Source organism: Gekko japonicus, unplaced genomic scaffold, assembly GCF_001447785.1.
Source record: "Gekko japonicus isolate JY-2015 unplaced genomic scaffold, Gekko_japonicus_V1.1 scaffold115, whole genome shotgun sequence".
Classification (NCBI taxonomy): Eukaryota; Metazoa; Chordata; class Lepidosauria; order Squamata; family Gekkonidae; genus Gekko; species Gekko japonicus.
This window is the reverse complement of record NW_015163095.1, coordinates 1,284,532-1,301,952: the sequence shown is the minus strand read 5'-3', so window position 1 is coordinate 1,301,952 and position 17,421 is coordinate 1,284,532. Positions and strand designations below refer to the sequence as shown.

Genomic DNA, 17,421 nt, shown 5'->3' with positions numbered 1-17,421 from the left:
TATTGTGTCTGGACTGTACTTTTGTGCTGTTGAAATAATAACCTTTGTCCTCCTATTCCCACGCCACTGGGCTCTTTTAGGGATTCAGTGCGGTCATCTCCATTTAGGGGTTGAATATAGTCAACTACCAATCAATTGCCATGTTAACTCCCTCTATTTGTACAACAGTTTCTCAATGTGGAATAGATCTTCCATTTTGTAAAAACTGATTTCTGTGCAAAATAAGTATAGGAAGTCAGAAGGAACTGTGGCAGGCAACGTTCTGAGACAGGTTTATTGCAAGCACGGAAGTGTTTAAGCAGAAATCTTCCTTGCCTATAATGAGAAATGATTGAGAGGGTCCAGATCAGAAACCCTAAACTAGTGGTTGGGGTCTGTCAAACTCTGGTGGTGTTATGTCCATTTTATCTTTTATCCTTCACCATCTCCTTCAGCCGCCACATGGCAGCCATATATTTGGTGATTTCAGTGCTCTGACTTGGGAAGTTCAGTCTCCTGTCACTCCGGTCAGTATTGATCTGCAAAAGAGAACTTGATCATACTATAAAGAACACTTGGCAGAAGGAGTAATGAACTGAATGACTGCTAATCCATGTCTGGCTGGAATTTCTGACTTCTGATAATCCTACAGTATTTCAAGACTCTGTGACACTACAGTAACAAGAAATGGCTTGATCTTGTCCCCCTTCCCCCAGCTCTGGTAACTCTTAGTTTCACTTAAATCCACTCACCAAAGGTGTGGAGAACCAGCCAATTTCCTGGCTTTCCGTCTGTGGTTCTTTATATTTCTTGGTTGGTTCAAGTGCAGCATGATGAATGAGTTTCAGGAACTTAGCTGCAGGGTTAAAGAACTGGTATTAAATGGGGATTACTTGAATGCAATGCATCAAAAGTTATGAGCCTTTGAGTTACAATGAAACCCTTAAAAAGTAAGCAATATATCTAATTCTCAATGTGGCCAAATAGGTGGATACTTAAAGCCATACATTGGAGCCATGGGTAGACAAGACCTGAAAAAGACCTCCTGTTTGCAGAAAACTCTGAAATCTTAAAAAAAAACACCAAACCAAACCATGAGGCATTAAAAACCTCCAACATTAACAGAATAGGCACCTGTAGCATTAAGAAATTAATGCCCTCAGTGGCCGTTGCCAGCCTTCAAACCTTGGTTTCTGTCAGTAAAAGGCTGGGGGAAGGGCTCTTTCCGGGGCTGTTTTGGCCTTTGATAAGAGCTCGTTGAGGCTAGGCCTAGCAGCAATCTACTGGGCATCTTGCTACCATGTGATTTCCCTAACTCACCCAGGCCCAGTTGCTTGCTACAGCCACCCCATGAAAACCAGTAGTGGTTAGAGTTTCAAAATAGGATCTGAGAGACCCAGGTTTGAATCTGCATTTTGCTGGGCAACCTCACTGGATGATGGGCCAGTCAAACACACTCAGCCTAACCTGTCTCGCAGGGTTGCTGTAAGGATAAGATGGAAGAGAGGAGAATGATTTATTGCTTTGGGGCTCCAGTGTGGAGAAAGGCAGGGTATAAATTAAGTAAATAAATACCAATATTGCCAAAGATGGAGAGAAAATAAAAGGTAGGTTGGTAGGAAGTAAAGAAGCAGGAAAAGGTAAGATTGCAGGTTGCCAGGAAGAGGCAAAGAGCAAATCGTGTGGGAAGGGGGATACAGAGGAAAGTAAAGTGCCCTGTCGACATTCTTGTGGGTTCCTTACAACGGAACAGTGCCTGGCTGCTGCCACTGTACAACTAGGTCATAGTTTTCCCAGGCAGAGGCTGCAAAGGAGAGGGAAAGCTTACAAAGGGGGGGGGGACAGATAAACGTAGGTTGGCTAGTGAGTGGGAAGGAGAGAAGGAAGCAGGAAAAAGGAAGAGGCTATGGGGGCTGCCAGGAAGGCAAGGAAGAAACAGTGGGGGAGGGTTAAATGAGATGAACTCCACAATTCTTTGTGGGTCCCCCCACTTCTGTGCACTATTAACTGTTTCAATTCATTTAACTGAAATAGCACTTTAGTATGCATAACTTAAATGGGACCTTGCCCCAAATTTTGTGATAGCTGTTTGTTCGATGATTTAAACATTTTACTTGTGCTTATTCCTTTTCACGTGTGCTGAAGTGCCAGAAATGTAGACTGCAGTATTACTGCTTTTGACGTTTAATTTCTCTATCTCTTAATGGCAAAGCAAGAGTAAACTATTCATGACTTAAAATCCTGACAATGAAGGGTTCATTACCGTCAGCGGGCTCCTCCAAGTTATCATGCCAGGACATTGGCTTTCTGGTTATGGTGTGAACTGAAGGTGGAAAAGAATGCATATTAATTTATTTAAAGTTGTATATCCTGCCTTATCTCTTAACAAGCAGCAAACAATTGCAAGGACGCAAAAAACCAACAGTCCATTGACAAGATACAGGTTAAAAATGCAGCCAGATCTACCAAACTGTACATCAAATGCCCTCTGAAATAAAACTCTTTCACACCTTCCTGAATGCAGTGGGTGTGAAGGCACCCTCTACCCCCACTCTGCCAAGTCATTCCAGTGGACTGCACCTACCATAGAAAAAGGCTATGAATTAACTGTTGCTGTATGGACAGTCCTAAGAAAGGCTGTCTGAATATAGCTGGCCTCTGGTCAGGGACGTCCCCAACTAAACAGGTCTCATGCAGGTGCTGGGGCAAATAACAGGGTTAAGGAAACTAGAAAGTGATTAATTTCCATCTTTCAGAAATTGTGATCCCTTTAAAACATTTAAAATACCTTTAGATGAGCTCAAGTAGCAGAGATGAAACAAAGTATTCTGGTTACCTGATGTACACTTTTGCCATATACCTACTGTAGATACTCGAGAGCCTGCCCACCTTTTTAGAGAGATGCTTCTGCCTCGGAGAAAATCATTACAGGCCTTTTGTCTGATGAAGTTAGGTGTGGGTGTCTCTATTATGGACCTTACCTTGGAAGGAGGACTGTCTTGTAATTTCTACTGCCAGGCAAACGCGGCCAAGCTCTCCCTCGGGTCTGGATTTTAAGGGATTATGTTATGCTGTTTTGTTTAATAGCCACTGCTATGCTATGGCCTATTAGGACTCTCCGGCACCTGATCTTATTAGACACCAGGCTATGCACTCTCTTGAACAATTACAACCTTGATTTCTGCTGGGTCATGAAGCATCTCACTCTCTGTCTCACACGCACCCATGCATCTGTAGAAGCAAAGTGTTAAGGAGAAAGATCCTGCAACAGTAAACAGGGAGCCCCGAGACTTTACCTCTTGCTTCTTAGGCAGATCATGAGAGGGAGGGCAGGAAGGGTTGCATCAGGGCTTAGTTCTTGTGACCTTTTCTTAACACACCCAGGGAAATGCTGATTGTCACTTTGGGGTCAAGAAGCAATTTTTCTCCAGGCCAGTTTGCCTGGAGATCCTGGAGGTTTTCTTTTGTCATCTTCTGGGCCTGGAACAGTGGTCACTGGGGGTGGGGTGGGGGAGGTATTTGTGAATTTCCTGCATTGGGCAGGGGGTTGGAATAGATGACCCTGGAGGACCCTTCCAACTCTATGATTGTATGATTCCTCTCTTAATATAGTGCTGAAGCCGGTAGTTCTGACCTCCAAAATCAACTTGATAAGCTTTCTTTGTGTTCTGCTGCACTGGGGACAGCCAGCCCTATTGGTGGGGAAATCGCCTCTTCTCTCCCCTGCCCCGCGCCGCTTGCTTAGCTCAGTGCCGCTCGTCATTCCCGTACCCTTTAGGAGAGGATTCACCCCGTACTCCGTATGCAGACGCTGGCATCGCAGTTCTTTCTGGACCGTTTCACAGAAGATCTTGTTCTGACTTACGGGGTCTAGTGGCTCTTTGGTGGCCCTCGGGGCCCCCGCCATGTCCTGGATATTGTTTCTCGGTCACAGACAGATACCCCTCAAAGTTACTCCCCCCCCCCGGTTTCCTAGCAACTGAATAGGATATGACTTTCTTCAGCCAGGAAGTCGCGCTTCGCCTCTTCCTCTCCCATTGGCCGAGAAATTAAAGATCCCACAGCGCTGATTGGCTGATGTGCTCTGGGCTTCAGATTTGAATCCGCGTGCAGCAAACGCTGCACTAGCCAGGCTGAAAGAAGATCTATGCCTGCAGAAAGCAAACGCAACTATAGTCGCTGCAGAAGTTGGTGGGCATTAAAAAGCCGGTATCTTTTAAAGGGCGATTTCAGACTGGTCCTTGTCCGTTCTACACAAGTCATCGATCTTAGCCGGTGTTGGTCTTCAATTTCTCTGCAGTTTAGGGACAGAATGCAACCAAGCTTCCAGTCGGACGGGCGTGTTCGCTGCACTGTGGCAATAGAACAGTTGGGTGCAGCCATCCCGGGTCGAGTGCTGCTCCGGGACGCCTGGGTTACCTTGGGTCGTGATGAGTTCCGACAGCTAGTGTTGCAAGTGACAAATTGCAGCGGCTCGGAGATTCCCCGCAACTTCCCACTACGTCGGGATGGAGTACGACTGTTCACACGTTTCATGAAGGATGGGAAGAGCTCGGTGCGTTTGGGTTCAGGCACCAAGCACGTACAGCTGCTGTTTTCTAACTGTCCTCCCGACCAGTTGCGTCGCTTCATTCAGACGTTGCGCATCAAGTTCAAAGCAACACAAGAGGGAATCAGGCCCGTGACCGAACGGACGAGGCTTCTCTCTGGGCTGCCACGCACCTTCGACACTGTCAGTCCTGTGCAGGCCCGCGACTTGCAACAGGGGAACGTCAGTCAAGCCCTAGCTGATGTCACAGCTACCCCCACGAGAGGCCAGACCCTCCGCTGTGGACCCCAAAAACGTGTCCGGGTCGAATCGGTGGGTGGCAACCAGGTGAGACTTCGGCTTGAACATGTAGACACTCAAGTACTCCTTAAATAGCATTTCACAAGGAGAAGCTTTGGCTGGGTTTACGCTTGCTTGGAAGCTGCATGCTCCAACATGATAGCTCTAGGTACTGATTAGACAACGGAGATAGAAATGCACTTTGCATGTGGTTATACAGGCATATCTCCTTTATTTGTTTACTTTATCTATTGCAGGGAGACTCAAGACAGATTACTGCTAAAACAGTGCAATGAGACAGCATAAAACAACCAACGATCAGTACCAAGGATTAAGATTATAGAATTAGTAAACAATAAACCATCTAAAGACAAAGTAAGCAATACAGAAAATAAAGATAAAGATAAGCAATACAGAAAATGGAATTACAAGATAAAACAATGCAGTTAGAGCAGGCGATCCTTACAGTAGTCATTGTAGTGGACTACCATCCTATTCTATTATAAAGCTGCCCTCATTTATTTAAATATATTTAAACCCATTACATTGCATGTTTCAAATCTGGGTTGTGGCACTGAAAACAGTTTAAAGTAAGCTCTGCCTAGTAAGCTCTGTGTGACAGGAAAAGTGATCCAATGGTTCTCCTTTAGTTCTTTGTTCATTTAAATAATAATGAAAGCAAGTGTGGAGAAAATCCAACTGTATTAGAAGATAAGGGCATGGGGGTGAACTTGGCTACCCTTTATGCCTGTGTTGGGTAATGAGTCGATAGATTTGTGGAGCTCCCTCTGTTACTGCTAAGAACTAGCACCTGCATGCCACCCTCTGAAGCAGGAGATGTGCCAGCCTAGTTAAATATAGACTGGGAGTTGGTGTCATTTGATCCCTCCCTCATATTTTCTTGCAAGAGTAAGTACACTGCAACCCGTGGACTGCAGTGTTTGCTCACAGGTGTCCTACTTTCAAATATATATAGAGAGAGTGATAATAAACAACCATGTAATTTTTCAAATCTTCAAAGCCCTTCACCTACATTCTCTGTAATCCTTATAATAGATGTATAAGGTAGACCAGAAGTAGTACCTCCATACTGCAGATGTAGGGGTTGAATGGCGAAAACAGCTGCTTGCATGATGTGCAACTTGAAAAGGGGAGTTTCACAGTCTTGGCTAACATCATACTTGCAAACCATAATTCTTTTTCCTTGAATGAACTAGCAGATTCCTGTTCACATGGCATTTTTTCTCCTCTTTGGTGGTTATATGTAAGAGAGAGGGTAGTGTTGGGGTAGAATTGTGATAAACACTTCAGATTTGTTGACTTTTGAATGCAAGCTTTGTCTTAGAGAGTGGGCTTTGTTTCAGAGTGTGGGACTTCTCTCCAGGTGACTGAAATACAACCAACAAAGAAGCTACTTTGGTTGATGCACTCCAAAGCAACACTCACACAGGAACAGTCACTAGTGCTGAATGCAGTGCTGAGCAGAAAGAACGTCTTCTTCACAGGCAGTGCTGGTGAGACAAGAGAGGGTATGGGGGAGAGATGCTTCATTTGGCAGGGGATGCAGCTGCTTCATCTGCCATATTGTGCATCCCAAATATCTTCTAGGGCTGCACAATCCTGGGGGTTCTAATTCAAGATTTCCCATCACTGTAGTTCATGCAGTTCCAGGATGCATAATGCCCCTCCTGAAATCTGATGTTTCTGTTCTGCTTCTGAGATGCAGGTGGGAAGAGATGCTCCTGACCTCAGTACTTACTGAATGATACTTTCTCCAGTCAGGCAATATTTGTATCTACCATTTGCCTTGTACATGGTTCTCATGCAATGGAAAGTTGCAGATGGGCAGAGAGAACGTGAGAATGGAATTGAAAGGCAGATTGAACTGACATGGACTGTATGTGTCTGTTATTTCCAAAGGGACTGGGAAATCCTACTTGCTGAAAAAGATTGTGGCCTCGCTGCCTCCAAACAGCACTTATGCCACAGCCAGCACAGGAGTGGCAGCATGTCATATTGGTGGCACCACGCTCCATGCCTTTGCAGGTAACCAAGACCTTGGGAATGAAGCAGGGTAGAAAGAGCCTGATAATAGAATACACCATGCTCTCTTTCTCCCCCAAATCTTTGCAGGTATTGGTTCTGGAAAAGCTCCCCTACATCAGTGCATTGAGCTGGCTCAGAGGTCAGGGGTGCGGCTGCAGTGGCTGAATTGCCAACATCTGATCATTGATGAGATCTCAATGGTAGATGGTGAATTCTTTGATAAACTGGAGGCAGTGGCCAGGTGTGTACTTACAGGGAATGCTCCTGTACTTGCTGTTGTTGTGTGGGGGTGGGGCTTGATGGTATTAGCAAGGCAGGTTGCAGCTGTACCCAATTCTGCCTTGATAAAACCTGTGTTCGAGTCCTTGGGGATAAAGGGGTAGAGTGTAGAGATAACTGTTTTTTTTCAGGGGAGATGCTATGGGCCAAAGTCTGTAGCAAGCAGCTCTGCAATTGTACCTCTGTTCACATGTTCTCTTCAGTTCCACATCTAGTGTAAGGTACTACCATGGCTCTAAGAGGACTGTGGCTACTGGACAATATTTGCCATGTTTGTTCTCCAGGCAACTGGTTCCACTCCTTAGCCTAGTGCTCAGGATTCTGCCCATATGCCACCCCCCTGAAACTCTTATTTTTCCACTGATGGTTGCTGAACTACATTGCAAGCTCTTTTGCCTCTCTCTGGTGCATTCTATTTCTTGGTAATACATCACATGTGTAGGCATTGCAAGACAAATGTGATGTGTGGATTGAACAAGGTGGAAAGATTGTCATTACATGGTCTTGAAGCAAAGAAAAGCTCCATTACAACAACCAGCCTACCCTGTAGTATGGAAGTACGGTGGCCTGCCTTATAAAGTCATGGTTAGGGTTGCTGAGAATGTGTTAGCCGTTCGCGCAAAGTGCGTAACACATTCTCAGGAATCCTAACCATCACTTTATAAGGAATGCCACTGTTCTTCCACATTACAGGGTAAGCTGGTGGTGGCAATGGTCATGATTGAATGTAGTCATCCAGTCTGCTCATGGATGAACCGAAAATTCACCTTGTGGTCTTAACCATAGTGCTGTGCTAGCTCCCTATATCCACTGTAATGTGATATATTACAAAGTTGCAGATATTCTCCTCTGCTTTTACCTACTCATAAAATCTTCTAAAATTATTTGTAGGTTTTAGCAGAGAGCTTTGTCTTAGGCTCTAGAGAATCTGAGAACTATGGTAGAATCTGTATTGTACCATGCAAGTAATGTCACTGGCTGAGCTTCTGCTGAGACAAAGTCTCCTAGGAACATTGGTTTCAAACATGTGGTAGCAGGGGTCGTTTCGTAGAAAAAGAGCTAGGGGATCTCATTAGCATATGCCACACCCCCTGACATCACCGGAAGTGTGTCATAAGGCCACACACCCTGCCATCACCAGAAGTGTGTCATAAGGCCACACACCCTGCCCCCAATGGTCCCGGCCGCCGCCGCCAGCCTTGCAGCTCCACTGCCGAGCCCCATGAGGGGCCCGGCGGTGGACCTGCAAGGCCGGCGGGAGTGCAAGGAAGCCCCGCAAAGGCCCTCCCTTGCCCTAGGCAGGCAGGGTTGGGGAGAGGCAGGGAGGAAGCAACTTACCCTCCCTCTTCTCCTGCCTCCTCCTGGCTGAATGAGGGCCGGAAGCGGGGTGGCCGGAAGCAGGGGGCAGGGCTTTGTCATATGCCCGGCCCCCGTACCTCACCCGGGGGAACTGCGATCCCCCGCGATTCCCCCCGAAATGACCTCTGTGTGGTAGGATTGTTTGGTTGCCGTGGCATGAGTTTAGCTAGTTTCAGGGGCTTTGCATTCTGTTGTCTCCTGAGTGATAGCTGCTCACTGAAGGTGGTTATTTTTCTGTGCTGTGTTGGTAGAACTGTCAGGAAATGTGAGGATCCATTTGGAGGAATCCAACTCATCATCTGTGGAGACTTCCTGCAACTACCCCCAGTCAGCAAAAGCACTGAGCAATCCAAGTTTTGCTTCCAGGTATGTTGCTGCTGATGTTGTTCACTGCCTATCCCGCCACTGGCCTATTAACTTCACCCAAAATTGCTCTTTCACAGGCAAAAAGCTGGCAGAAGTGTATCCACTTGAGCATGGAACTGACCAAAGTGCAGAGACAGACTGACAGGGACTTCATTTCTCTTCTGGATGCAGTCCGCCAGGGCAGGTGTGATGTCAGCTCTGCCCATAATATACTCAGTAACTATGATAATGTTTCCAGGCTATCCAGTAATCAGCTTTTTTAATGTCCCAAGGTTACTGAAGAAAGAAGTTGGTGCGAAAGATCTATGTGTGTGTATATATGCACATGTGCATATTACACAGAGTTAAGCTTCCTATTTTGATGAGGTTATAATTTCAGTGTTTTCACAGAAGAAAAAAATTCAAGGTGGATGTGGCCAGCAAGGAGTTACGTTGAGCCTCTCTATGTTTGCATCTAGATAGGTTATTGGGTTAGGGTAATGATTTTTGGTGTTTTTCAACCAATACTCTAGGTTTCTGTTGTCTTGTTTGTAAATGTTCTCATCAATCCTTGTCAGATGCACAGAGGAGGTCACCAAACAGCTGACTGCAACAGCAGCCCACAGGGTAGAAAGAGATGGAATCCTTGCCACTCAGTTGTGCACCCACAAGGATGATGTGGAACTAACAAATGCGAAACAACTGAGGGAGCTATCTGGTGAGAATGCTGAAGGGAAAGGCTGTACAGACCACTGTAAGGGATGGAGAGACTTCCAGTTCAGGCAAGATCTGTAGATGGCAGGGGCTAACACTAGGGATTTTGCTGTTTTGTTCAGAAAGAATTACTACAGAAGTGTAAGAGAACATCACAGGATCAGACCAGCAGTAAAGCTTCCCTGTCCTGAGATTCTTCTGCTTGAATTTGATAGAAGAATGAAAGGTTTGCTTAGTCCGAGCAGAGACAAAAGAGGGAAGGATTAGTTTTGGGTGGTGGGATCTGGGATTTTGTGGATAATGTTTTGGGAGTGACATTTAGAGTCATGTGTAATGCCTGGGGCTTCAGTATTCAGGGCTATAGAAATGCCTATAACTGGGACCCTGTATAGGTAGCTTACCTTATAGGGAAACAAATGTGGGGAGTAGCTCTTCATAAAGACATTAAGGAGTGAAGAGATTACAAGTTCTTTCATGTGGTCTGTCCTTTGTAGGAGAACCAAGGTCCTTCAAGGCTGTGGATAGTGACCCTGTGTTGGTGAAAACTTTAGATGCACAGTGTCCTGTAAGCAGCATCATTGAACTTAAACTAGGTGCCCAGGTAAGAAAAAAAATGGGATGTGCTGTTGCCTAGGTTTAGAAGCCGTTCATGGGCTGGCAATGGGATTTGACCTCAGCCTGAGTAGGTTCTTATTTCCATTACTTTCTTCACTAACATCACTGGGTTGGCTTTGTTTTCATGGGATCATACAAAAGGGAGTTGTAATCCCCAGACATATTGGGGTTCCCCTGGTGTCCAATATGACCTCATCAGAGATTATGGATAAAAAATTGCCTCTGTTGATTCAATGAACAAGCATAGTAGTTGCAAAAGGACTTGAACAGTTTTCTATGGCCAGGATTGGTCGTATGGCTAGTTGGAGAGTCATGGCTGCATTTACAGATAACCACTGACTGTAAATGTGGATTATTAATGTTAGAAACTTGAGTGGATCTGAGAATTATTTGTATATGTTCATTACTTTACCTGCTAAGTGATTTCAGTCACTTTTGTCCCATTAAGACTGATGTCTGTCTAGTAACTACATGTATGGTTACAAGTGATAAAGCCTCCTGGAGGCAAGAATTGTAAACGAGACAGGCAAACCTCATTAGAACAACTGTGTGTCAGCTGAGCAAATATGGGAAACTCATGGGCCTGCTCCTTCTAGGCCACATAGTATGTGGGCTCTGCATCATTTCTGCAAATCTGTAAACTCTGGCATTCCAACATTGTCAAATACTGGAGGAAGCCATGTATTTTTTTAAAAAAAAATAGCAATGAACAACACCTGAAATCAAGCTTTCCCACAGGGTTTGAGGGTAGGTGAGGCTTTCTGTGAATGTTCTATAACAGAGAAGGTCTTGTAGTGGTTCTTGTGTCTTCTTCCATTAGGTGATGCTTACCAAGAATCTGGATGTATCCCGGGGTTTGGTGAATGGGGCTCGTGGAGTTGTGATTGGTTTTGAAACTGAAGGAAAAGGTTAGTTTCTAAAAGGCATACTTGAGGGGCTTTAGTCTGAAAAAAGGGAGCATTGTAATCCATTGGTACCTCTGTTCTCTGCAACAACTTTTTGAAATATAACTGCTCTCCTTTGTTCCCTAGCTTTTAGTCTTTCCTGCCTCATCTTAACTGTATTTAAACTTGATATATTCATTAGGTGTGGTTGATGCAGACTGCTGTAGGTGAAATGGAAGCTACTATGAAGCAACTTGAAACACATAATGCTTGTTCCCAAGGCTAGGCATAAGAAAGAATGCCTCAGGATCTGGCTTGCATTCTTCCTACAGGGCTGCCTAAAGTGAGGTTTCTGTGTGGCATCACTACTGTTGTTGGGTTGGAACGATGGGTCTTAAAGGGACCAGCGGGGACACACCTGACTCGCCAACAGTTGCCCCTAAAACTTGCCTGGGCCATTTCCATCCACAAGAGCCAGGTGAGTGAATCTTTCCCATGGTATCTATTGCAGCCAACTGGTGCAGCCATATTGGTCAACTATCAGCAAAAAGCAAGACTTCTTTAAAGGTAGCACAGCAGATAAAGAAGAAGAGATTGGATTTATACCCCGCCCTTCACTACCCAAAGGTGTCTCAGAGCGGCTTACAAACTCCTTTCCCCTCCCCTCCCCTCCCCACAACAGACACCCTGTGAGGTAGGTGGGGCTGAGAGAACTCTTGACAGAAACTGCTCTTTTTCAAGAACAGCTGTGCCAGTTATGGCTTGCCCAAGGTCATCCAGCCAGGTGCAAGTGGAGGAATGGGGAATCAAACCTGGTTCTCCCAGATTAGAGTCCGCGCACTTAACTACTACACCAAACTGGACTCAAGTTCCCACTGTTGCTTCTGTCTCATTTCCAGGGAGGCAGCCATGTTAGTCTGTGGCAAAATAACTATATCAGAAGTCCAGTGGCACCTTATGAACTAAGATAATTTATTCCAGCATTTGTTTTTGTGAGTCAGAACTCGCTTGATCAGATGCAGTGTCTCCAATCCAAACTAGTTAAAGTTTGTACTTGGAATTACAAGCAACCAGATACGCAGGTTTGGGGAGATGTTACAAAGAGTCTTGCTTGGAATGACAGTTGATTCAAGAGAAATCAAACTATACAAAGTGGCTTCGTTTCTACACACTGCCAATTGGTCTCTGTCCTCCAGGTATCATTAGTCCAGTGGGCTGGTTTTGGCTGTTTCCATAATAGTGGTTTTCATTGAGCCATTTCCTAGTGCCTTATCTAAATTAATTTCCAGCTTTTCAAATGTGACTACCATGTTTGTTCTCTACTTTTGGCCTTTTAAGAGACCTGTGTGTACAACTGGTGCAACGAGCATGGCTTTTATGTTTTCAAGTGGAAGACTGCCCCCTCCACCCTTCTGCCGTAATGTTACAATGCAGTAACAGCACCACCTAGTCTTACAAAGTCTACAGCATATTCTGCACAAGATGCAGACTTAATGCGTGAAACTCTTAATATTCAACCTGTTGAGAACTTGAAAGATTATGTATATAACATGCTTATGATATTTTGGTTGGTGCTGCTAAAAGAAATGAAATTGCTTTGGTTTCTAGAAGCCAAAAGATGCTCAAGAAGCTGTTTTTCTGCATTTGGACTTGTGACCACAAGCAAAAAATTACCTTTCCACAAATGTGGTTAGGGTGCCTTGGGGACAAGCTCTGTCTTCTGTGCATGAGTTGTAACCGTAGGGAAATAGAAAAGGAGGTCTACAGTTGCTACAGACATATAGCCATATAACTGTTGCTGCAGCCCCATCAATGATTTTTAGGGATATTTTTTTCCAAGTATGACATCTGAATACTGCCCCATTGCATCAAGTAAGAACCATATGGGTATTTTATTGCACTGATTTATCAATATACTAATCACTCAAATGTGTATCCTCTACCTTACTGGCTTACTTCTCTTTCTCCCATATTAGGGTATGTCTCTAGACTGTGTTGAAATCTCCCTCGCTCGTGTCTTTGAGTGTGGTCAGGCTTATGTAGCGCTCTCTCGGGCACGTAGCCTTGCAGGCCTTCGTGTTTTGGATTTTGATCCCAAGGTGGTGAAAGCTAATTCTTGCGTATTGCAGTTCTACAGATGCTTGAGGAAAGAACAATTTTTAGCTCAGGTAATGTAACCCTGTTAAGCTGCTCTGATCAGATGTATGGTAAACACCTTTTGCATTTACATATATTCCACATGTACTAGAGGAGATTGGAACACAAAGCACCACTGCATACCTATGGTACCAAACACTCTGGTTCAAGGATCTCAAAGCAGCCATACTTCTAAGCTATCTATTTCACTTAGCTCTTTAAATTATCTTCCCTTTATTCTTTTCATGAAGACTGATGACAGTCAGGCCGAGAAAAAAAAACACACCATTTTTTCTGAGGCTTATTTTTTCAGTTTTTCTGATGGAAAAATTGGAAAGTTAGGTGTCGTTTTTCCCCCAGTACTCCCCCCTATGAAATACTTTCTCTTTTAGAATGATCAAAATGCTTTTAAAGATAAGGTGGGCATGCTGTAAACATATGCAGTTCTTTAAATACAAGATACATTTCTGCACCTTGTAGGATACCTAATCTTTATTGGGTGGTGGTGGGGAGCATGCAGGGCTTTCACTTAGGGTTGCCAAATCCGTTTGTTCTCGCGGCGGGGGGCTCCCGGACGGCGTCCCCAGCGCGCGCCGTATGCACATCACCCGGATGTGACGTGATGACGCCGGGCACGCTGGGGGCGGAGCCACAGCCATTTGAGGCCTCCAAAGCGGGGGGAAATCCGCCCCCCGGGGGGAATTGGCAGCCCTACTTTCACTGCTTCTGTTGTCCTGTTGCTCTGACTCTTCCCTTGTGGTTGACCCTTTTACCTCTTGCTTATCACTATGACACAGTTGCCCACAGATTGGGGAACAAGTAGCTTATTGCCCTACCTTGAAGGAGCGAAAAAGATTAGGAGGTGGGGCAGAAACTGCATCAAAGCCTCAGAGGAAACCTCTGAAAGTTTTGAGAACAGACCTTTTTCTCTAACCAGTAGCCAGAGAAGGACAGCAGAACTACTAGCTGCGCAGATATTATTATTGACCCTTTGTGTGACCCCTTTTCTGACCAAATAATATATTTTGTTATTTACCACTAAGCTTGTTTTCGGTTTAAGTCCTATTTTTTCCTACTTTTCAGATAGCAAAAAGTAAGGTACATGTGCTAAAAGTAGCATGGGGGCATCAGCCTGCAGTTTTCTGTCAAGTGTTGGGTATATTTGCAATTTTGCTTGTAGAAAACAAAGGCATTTATAACTTCAAAGTTCCATAAGTATGTCAAATATTTTTATATGATGCATTTTTGTTGTCAAACCAATAAAACTAGTTTTGGTTTGATAGGATAGAAAATATTTCTGGGGAAAATGTCTTCCATGGCTTCAAAATTTCTAGAAATTTTACACATCTGTCATCCAGCCAGTGTTGCATTAAATATATACCCGAGGGATCATTTATATAACTTCTGTGTTTACTCTTTAGGCTTCTCTGATTTCCTACATTAAAGCTGATAAGGAAAACTGAGACAACAACTGGACAATTCTGAGCATTCCGTATTCCATTTGATTGATCATTTTGCTGAATAATCTACAACTACTATAAGGAAAACTACTTTTGTTGGCTGGTCTGGCTTAACTGCTCAAGGTTGGGCATGTGACCACCTTGGAGTATCCTTTTCTACAATTACACAAGATCAGCCTTGGGCACGTAGATATACCAGCCATGTCTCAAAGCAAAATCACAAACTGGAAGAGAAGGGCATTAAGCTAAAGCTCACCAAATACTTGTCATGGTTGATTAGTTAGTTTTATTTCTCTTTAGCTTATATACATGTGCATTGTATATATGATGGCAATTTGTCAATGAAGAATAAACAACTTACAACTAAAATCAACCTATTCTTCCAAATTTCTCTTACTTTAAGACTGCATTAGTTTTCAGCATTAATAAAAATATTCCAGCTAAATTGCAAAGTAATGCTTTGATCAAAATAGTACTAAGCAGCTACAATAATAGAGGCCTTCCAGATAGTTTTTACCTTAAAATATTCATATCTAGTTCTGTATTACAACTTCTGCTGTCTTCTATATGTCTGTCTACTGCCCTGAGTGATGAGATCACACAACTCAGACTTCATCACCAGTATCTTAAATTATAGGCAGTTTAAGGCAATTATATGTGTTGGAGCTATTTCTAACCCCAAGATTCCAGATGCAGTAGAAATGCCAGTATGAATCCTCTAGGCTAGAATCAATTAGTCTAGCAAAATGAACTGTTGCAATAATCAAGAGGAAATATTGCTACTAGATAAGCCAAAGCAATGTACACAGTCTACTGCGGGATACTTACACCAAGCAAACATTGTCCACAGAACAAAATATCAATGCTCCTATGAAATCCATGGTAAGACAATTATCTAGGTTTCCTTCTCAGAGTTACTATCACATATAGTTAAAAAAGGACAGTTCAGTACGGAATCTGATTTCCTCAGTCCAAGCTCATTTTCTTTTGTGCCAAAATATCCAAAGGAAGTAAGAATGAGTTCAAAGGACAGATACCCAGAGTCTTCCAGTCCATCCCAGAAGCCTCAAGAGCATCAGCACTGGAAGCATCTGTGGAATTAGCATCTTCTTTATGCAGTGGATGGCAGTTAGTGATCCGGTACACAGGGACAGACGTGTTGCATAAATGTATGCTACTGCTGTTAGGCTGCCTTGAATCTGCTTGTGTTCTGCTTCTCTCACCAGCATAATGGCCATTTAATTCCACATAGCATTTGCACATGTGACTCCTCAGCTTCTTAATATCTAGGGAAACCAGCTCTTCTGGAAGTGACAGCAACAGATCCAGGATCACGGCTGCCTCTGCATAAATCAAAACACAAAAGATAGTAACTGCCTGTAATCCTTTGGCCTGTGCCCATTTGCAGCTTCTCACAATTCTTGCCCATTTCTGCTCTGACCCAGCACCCTCTCTCAAGCAAGGATGGCAGAATACTTTTTTTTTGCTTCCCCCATTTACTCCTAGACTATTGTTCAGATTTTTATTATACGCTAAAGACTCACAATATACAGTATGAACATTACTTCCATTTGTTAAGAGAAAATACTCATCAGCCAACCAACAATATTTTTAAGCATTTCTATTCTCATCCTACATGCTACTCTACTTCTTCTTGTTCCAATTCTCATGCCATTCCTGATTCTTACAAATGGTGACATTAACATTGCTATCTTCCACAATAGTAAAATAATCAAAATATCATTCATTCCACTCTTTGTCATTTCATAAATATTACATATCCCCCTAGCTTGTACACCCCAATCTCACAGTAACGAAGAGCTCTTCTGCATTCTCATTTTTGTCACTCGTTTGTCCCTATTGCTTTGTGTGTGTCCCCCACCCCCCCACATGTGTTTTGCTCCCTCTGGGACTACTAGACAGAGCAAAACAAATTGCAGGGGAAAACTCTGAAGTGATAGAGTGATGAAAATCAGAATGGATGAAAATCAGAATGTGGAAGAGCCCAAACTTGGGACAAGCAACCAGCACTCTTTTAGGTATACTTTCTCCCCACCCCCCCAATATTTTTATTAATTTTGTGAGCAGATGAAGCTCCCCGGACTGAAAAGACGGAGCTTCAAAAAGAACGAGAGATCATATTATTGATAAATTAATTTCATACAGAAAGTTGAAAGGGTAGTAACGTATAATTTTATAGATACCTAGCCAAGTGTGCTTCAGATCCAATTTTGTTTAAAAAAATAATAACTAAAAATCCAGGGACCTGACATAGAATAAGCCTATACAGAGTTATAATATGTCTTCACTCAAGATTTATTCGGTTAATATCAGAGGTGTTAATAATGTCATTAAAAAGAACGAAAAGAGGATCAGGCGGCTCGGGAGCCTCTTAAAAAAAAAAACCGTCGCCACGCCACACCGGAAGGAAGTCCTCTTTTAGGTATACTTTCTTAAGCAGTCCTGAGACAGTTATTGCTATACTCAGTGAGGGGCTACTTTCACAAAGAACACAAGGCATTTTCAGTGTAAGAAGCATTCACCCGCAGTGGATGAAAATCGGGTAGAGGGAGAAATCATACCTGTTTTAGACTTCAGCGGCAAGCAGCATTTAAATTTGTTCATTAACCAGGGCTGTAGAGACAAGCTAAACTGTATACAATCACATATAGATTTGTCTAGAGTGTTTTTACCTTCACAGTTTGCACTGGAGAGATAGGATTGTGGAGGCCTACAGAACATATCTCTATTTCTCTCAGCAACACTATGAGGCCGT

General features: G+C 43.7%; 3 protein-coding genes across 3 annotated transcripts in view; 1 reads left to right on the top strand and 2 right to left on the bottom strand.

The window, feature by feature from the left end:
- Window positions 1-254: 254 nt before the first annotated feature.
- Window positions 255-3,886, bottom strand: FAM183A (family with sequence similarity 183 member A). The gene is made up of 4 exons (XM_015406591.1): window positions 3,751-3,886; window positions 2,243-2,302; window positions 732-835; window positions 255-518 (listed from the first exon to the last, which is right to left on the bottom strand). Exons 1-4 carry the CDS (start codon window positions 3,884-3,886, stop codon window positions 405-407), a joined length of 414 nt encoding a protein of 137 aa, XP_015262077.1. The 3' UTR covers window positions 255-404.
- A 405-nt stretch (window positions 3,887-4,291) lies between these two features.
- Window positions 4,292-14,980, top strand: PIF1 (PIF1 5'-to-3' DNA helicase). Its single transcript, XM_015406588.1, has 12 exons — window positions 4,292-4,855; window positions 6,192-6,321; window positions 6,728-6,853; window positions 6,941-7,094; window positions 8,743-8,857; window positions 8,935-9,041; window positions 9,415-9,554; window positions 10,045-10,151; window positions 10,986-11,073; window positions 11,382-11,527; window positions 13,026-13,217; window positions 14,607-14,980. Exons 1-12 carry the CDS (start codon window positions 4,292-4,294, stop codon window positions 14,646-14,648), a joined length of 1,911 nt encoding a protein of 636 aa, XP_015262074.1. The 3' UTR covers window positions 14,649-14,980.
- A 164-nt stretch (window positions 14,981-15,144) lies between these two features.
- SNAPC2 (small nuclear RNA activating complex polypeptide 2) overlaps window positions 15,145-17,421 on the bottom strand; it is a 5,492-nt gene continuing 3,215 nt past the window's right edge. Inside the window, exon 5 of the mRNA XM_015406585.1 lies at window positions 15,145-15,988. Coding sequence (XP_015262071.1) covers window positions 15,612-15,988 — 377 coding nt within the window. The 3' untranslated portion in view covers window positions 15,145-15,611. The remainder of the gene's footprint in view (window positions 15,989-17,421) is intronic.

Excerpts from the sequence above, each read along its gene's own strand:
- PIF1 (XM_015406588.1), top strand. The coding sequence starts at position 4,292 with ATGCAACCAAGCTTCCAGTCGGACGGGCGTGTTCGCTGCACTGTGGCA. Across the intron at positions 10,152-10,985 it reads AACTTAAACTAGGTGCCCAG|GTGATGCTTACCAAGAATCT; the intron begins GTAAGAAAAAAA and ends TTCTTCCATTAG. Across the intron at positions 13,218-14,606 it reads AAGAACAATTTTTAGCTCAG|GCTTCTCTGATTTCCTACAT; the intron begins GTAATGTAACCC and ends TTTACTCTTTAG.
- FAM183A (XM_015406591.1), bottom strand. The coding sequence starts at position 3,886 with ATGGCGGGGGCCCCGAGGGCCACCAAAGAGCCACTAGACCCCGTAAGT. Across the intron at positions 836-2,242 it reads CTTGGAGGAGCCCGCTGACG|CTAAGTTCCTGAAACTCATT; the intron begins GTAATGAACCCT and ends TTAACCCTGCAG. Across the intron at positions 519-731 it reads GCTGGTTCTCCACACCTTTG|ATCAATACTGACCGGAGTGA; the intron begins GTGAGTGGATTT and ends TCTCTTTTGCAG.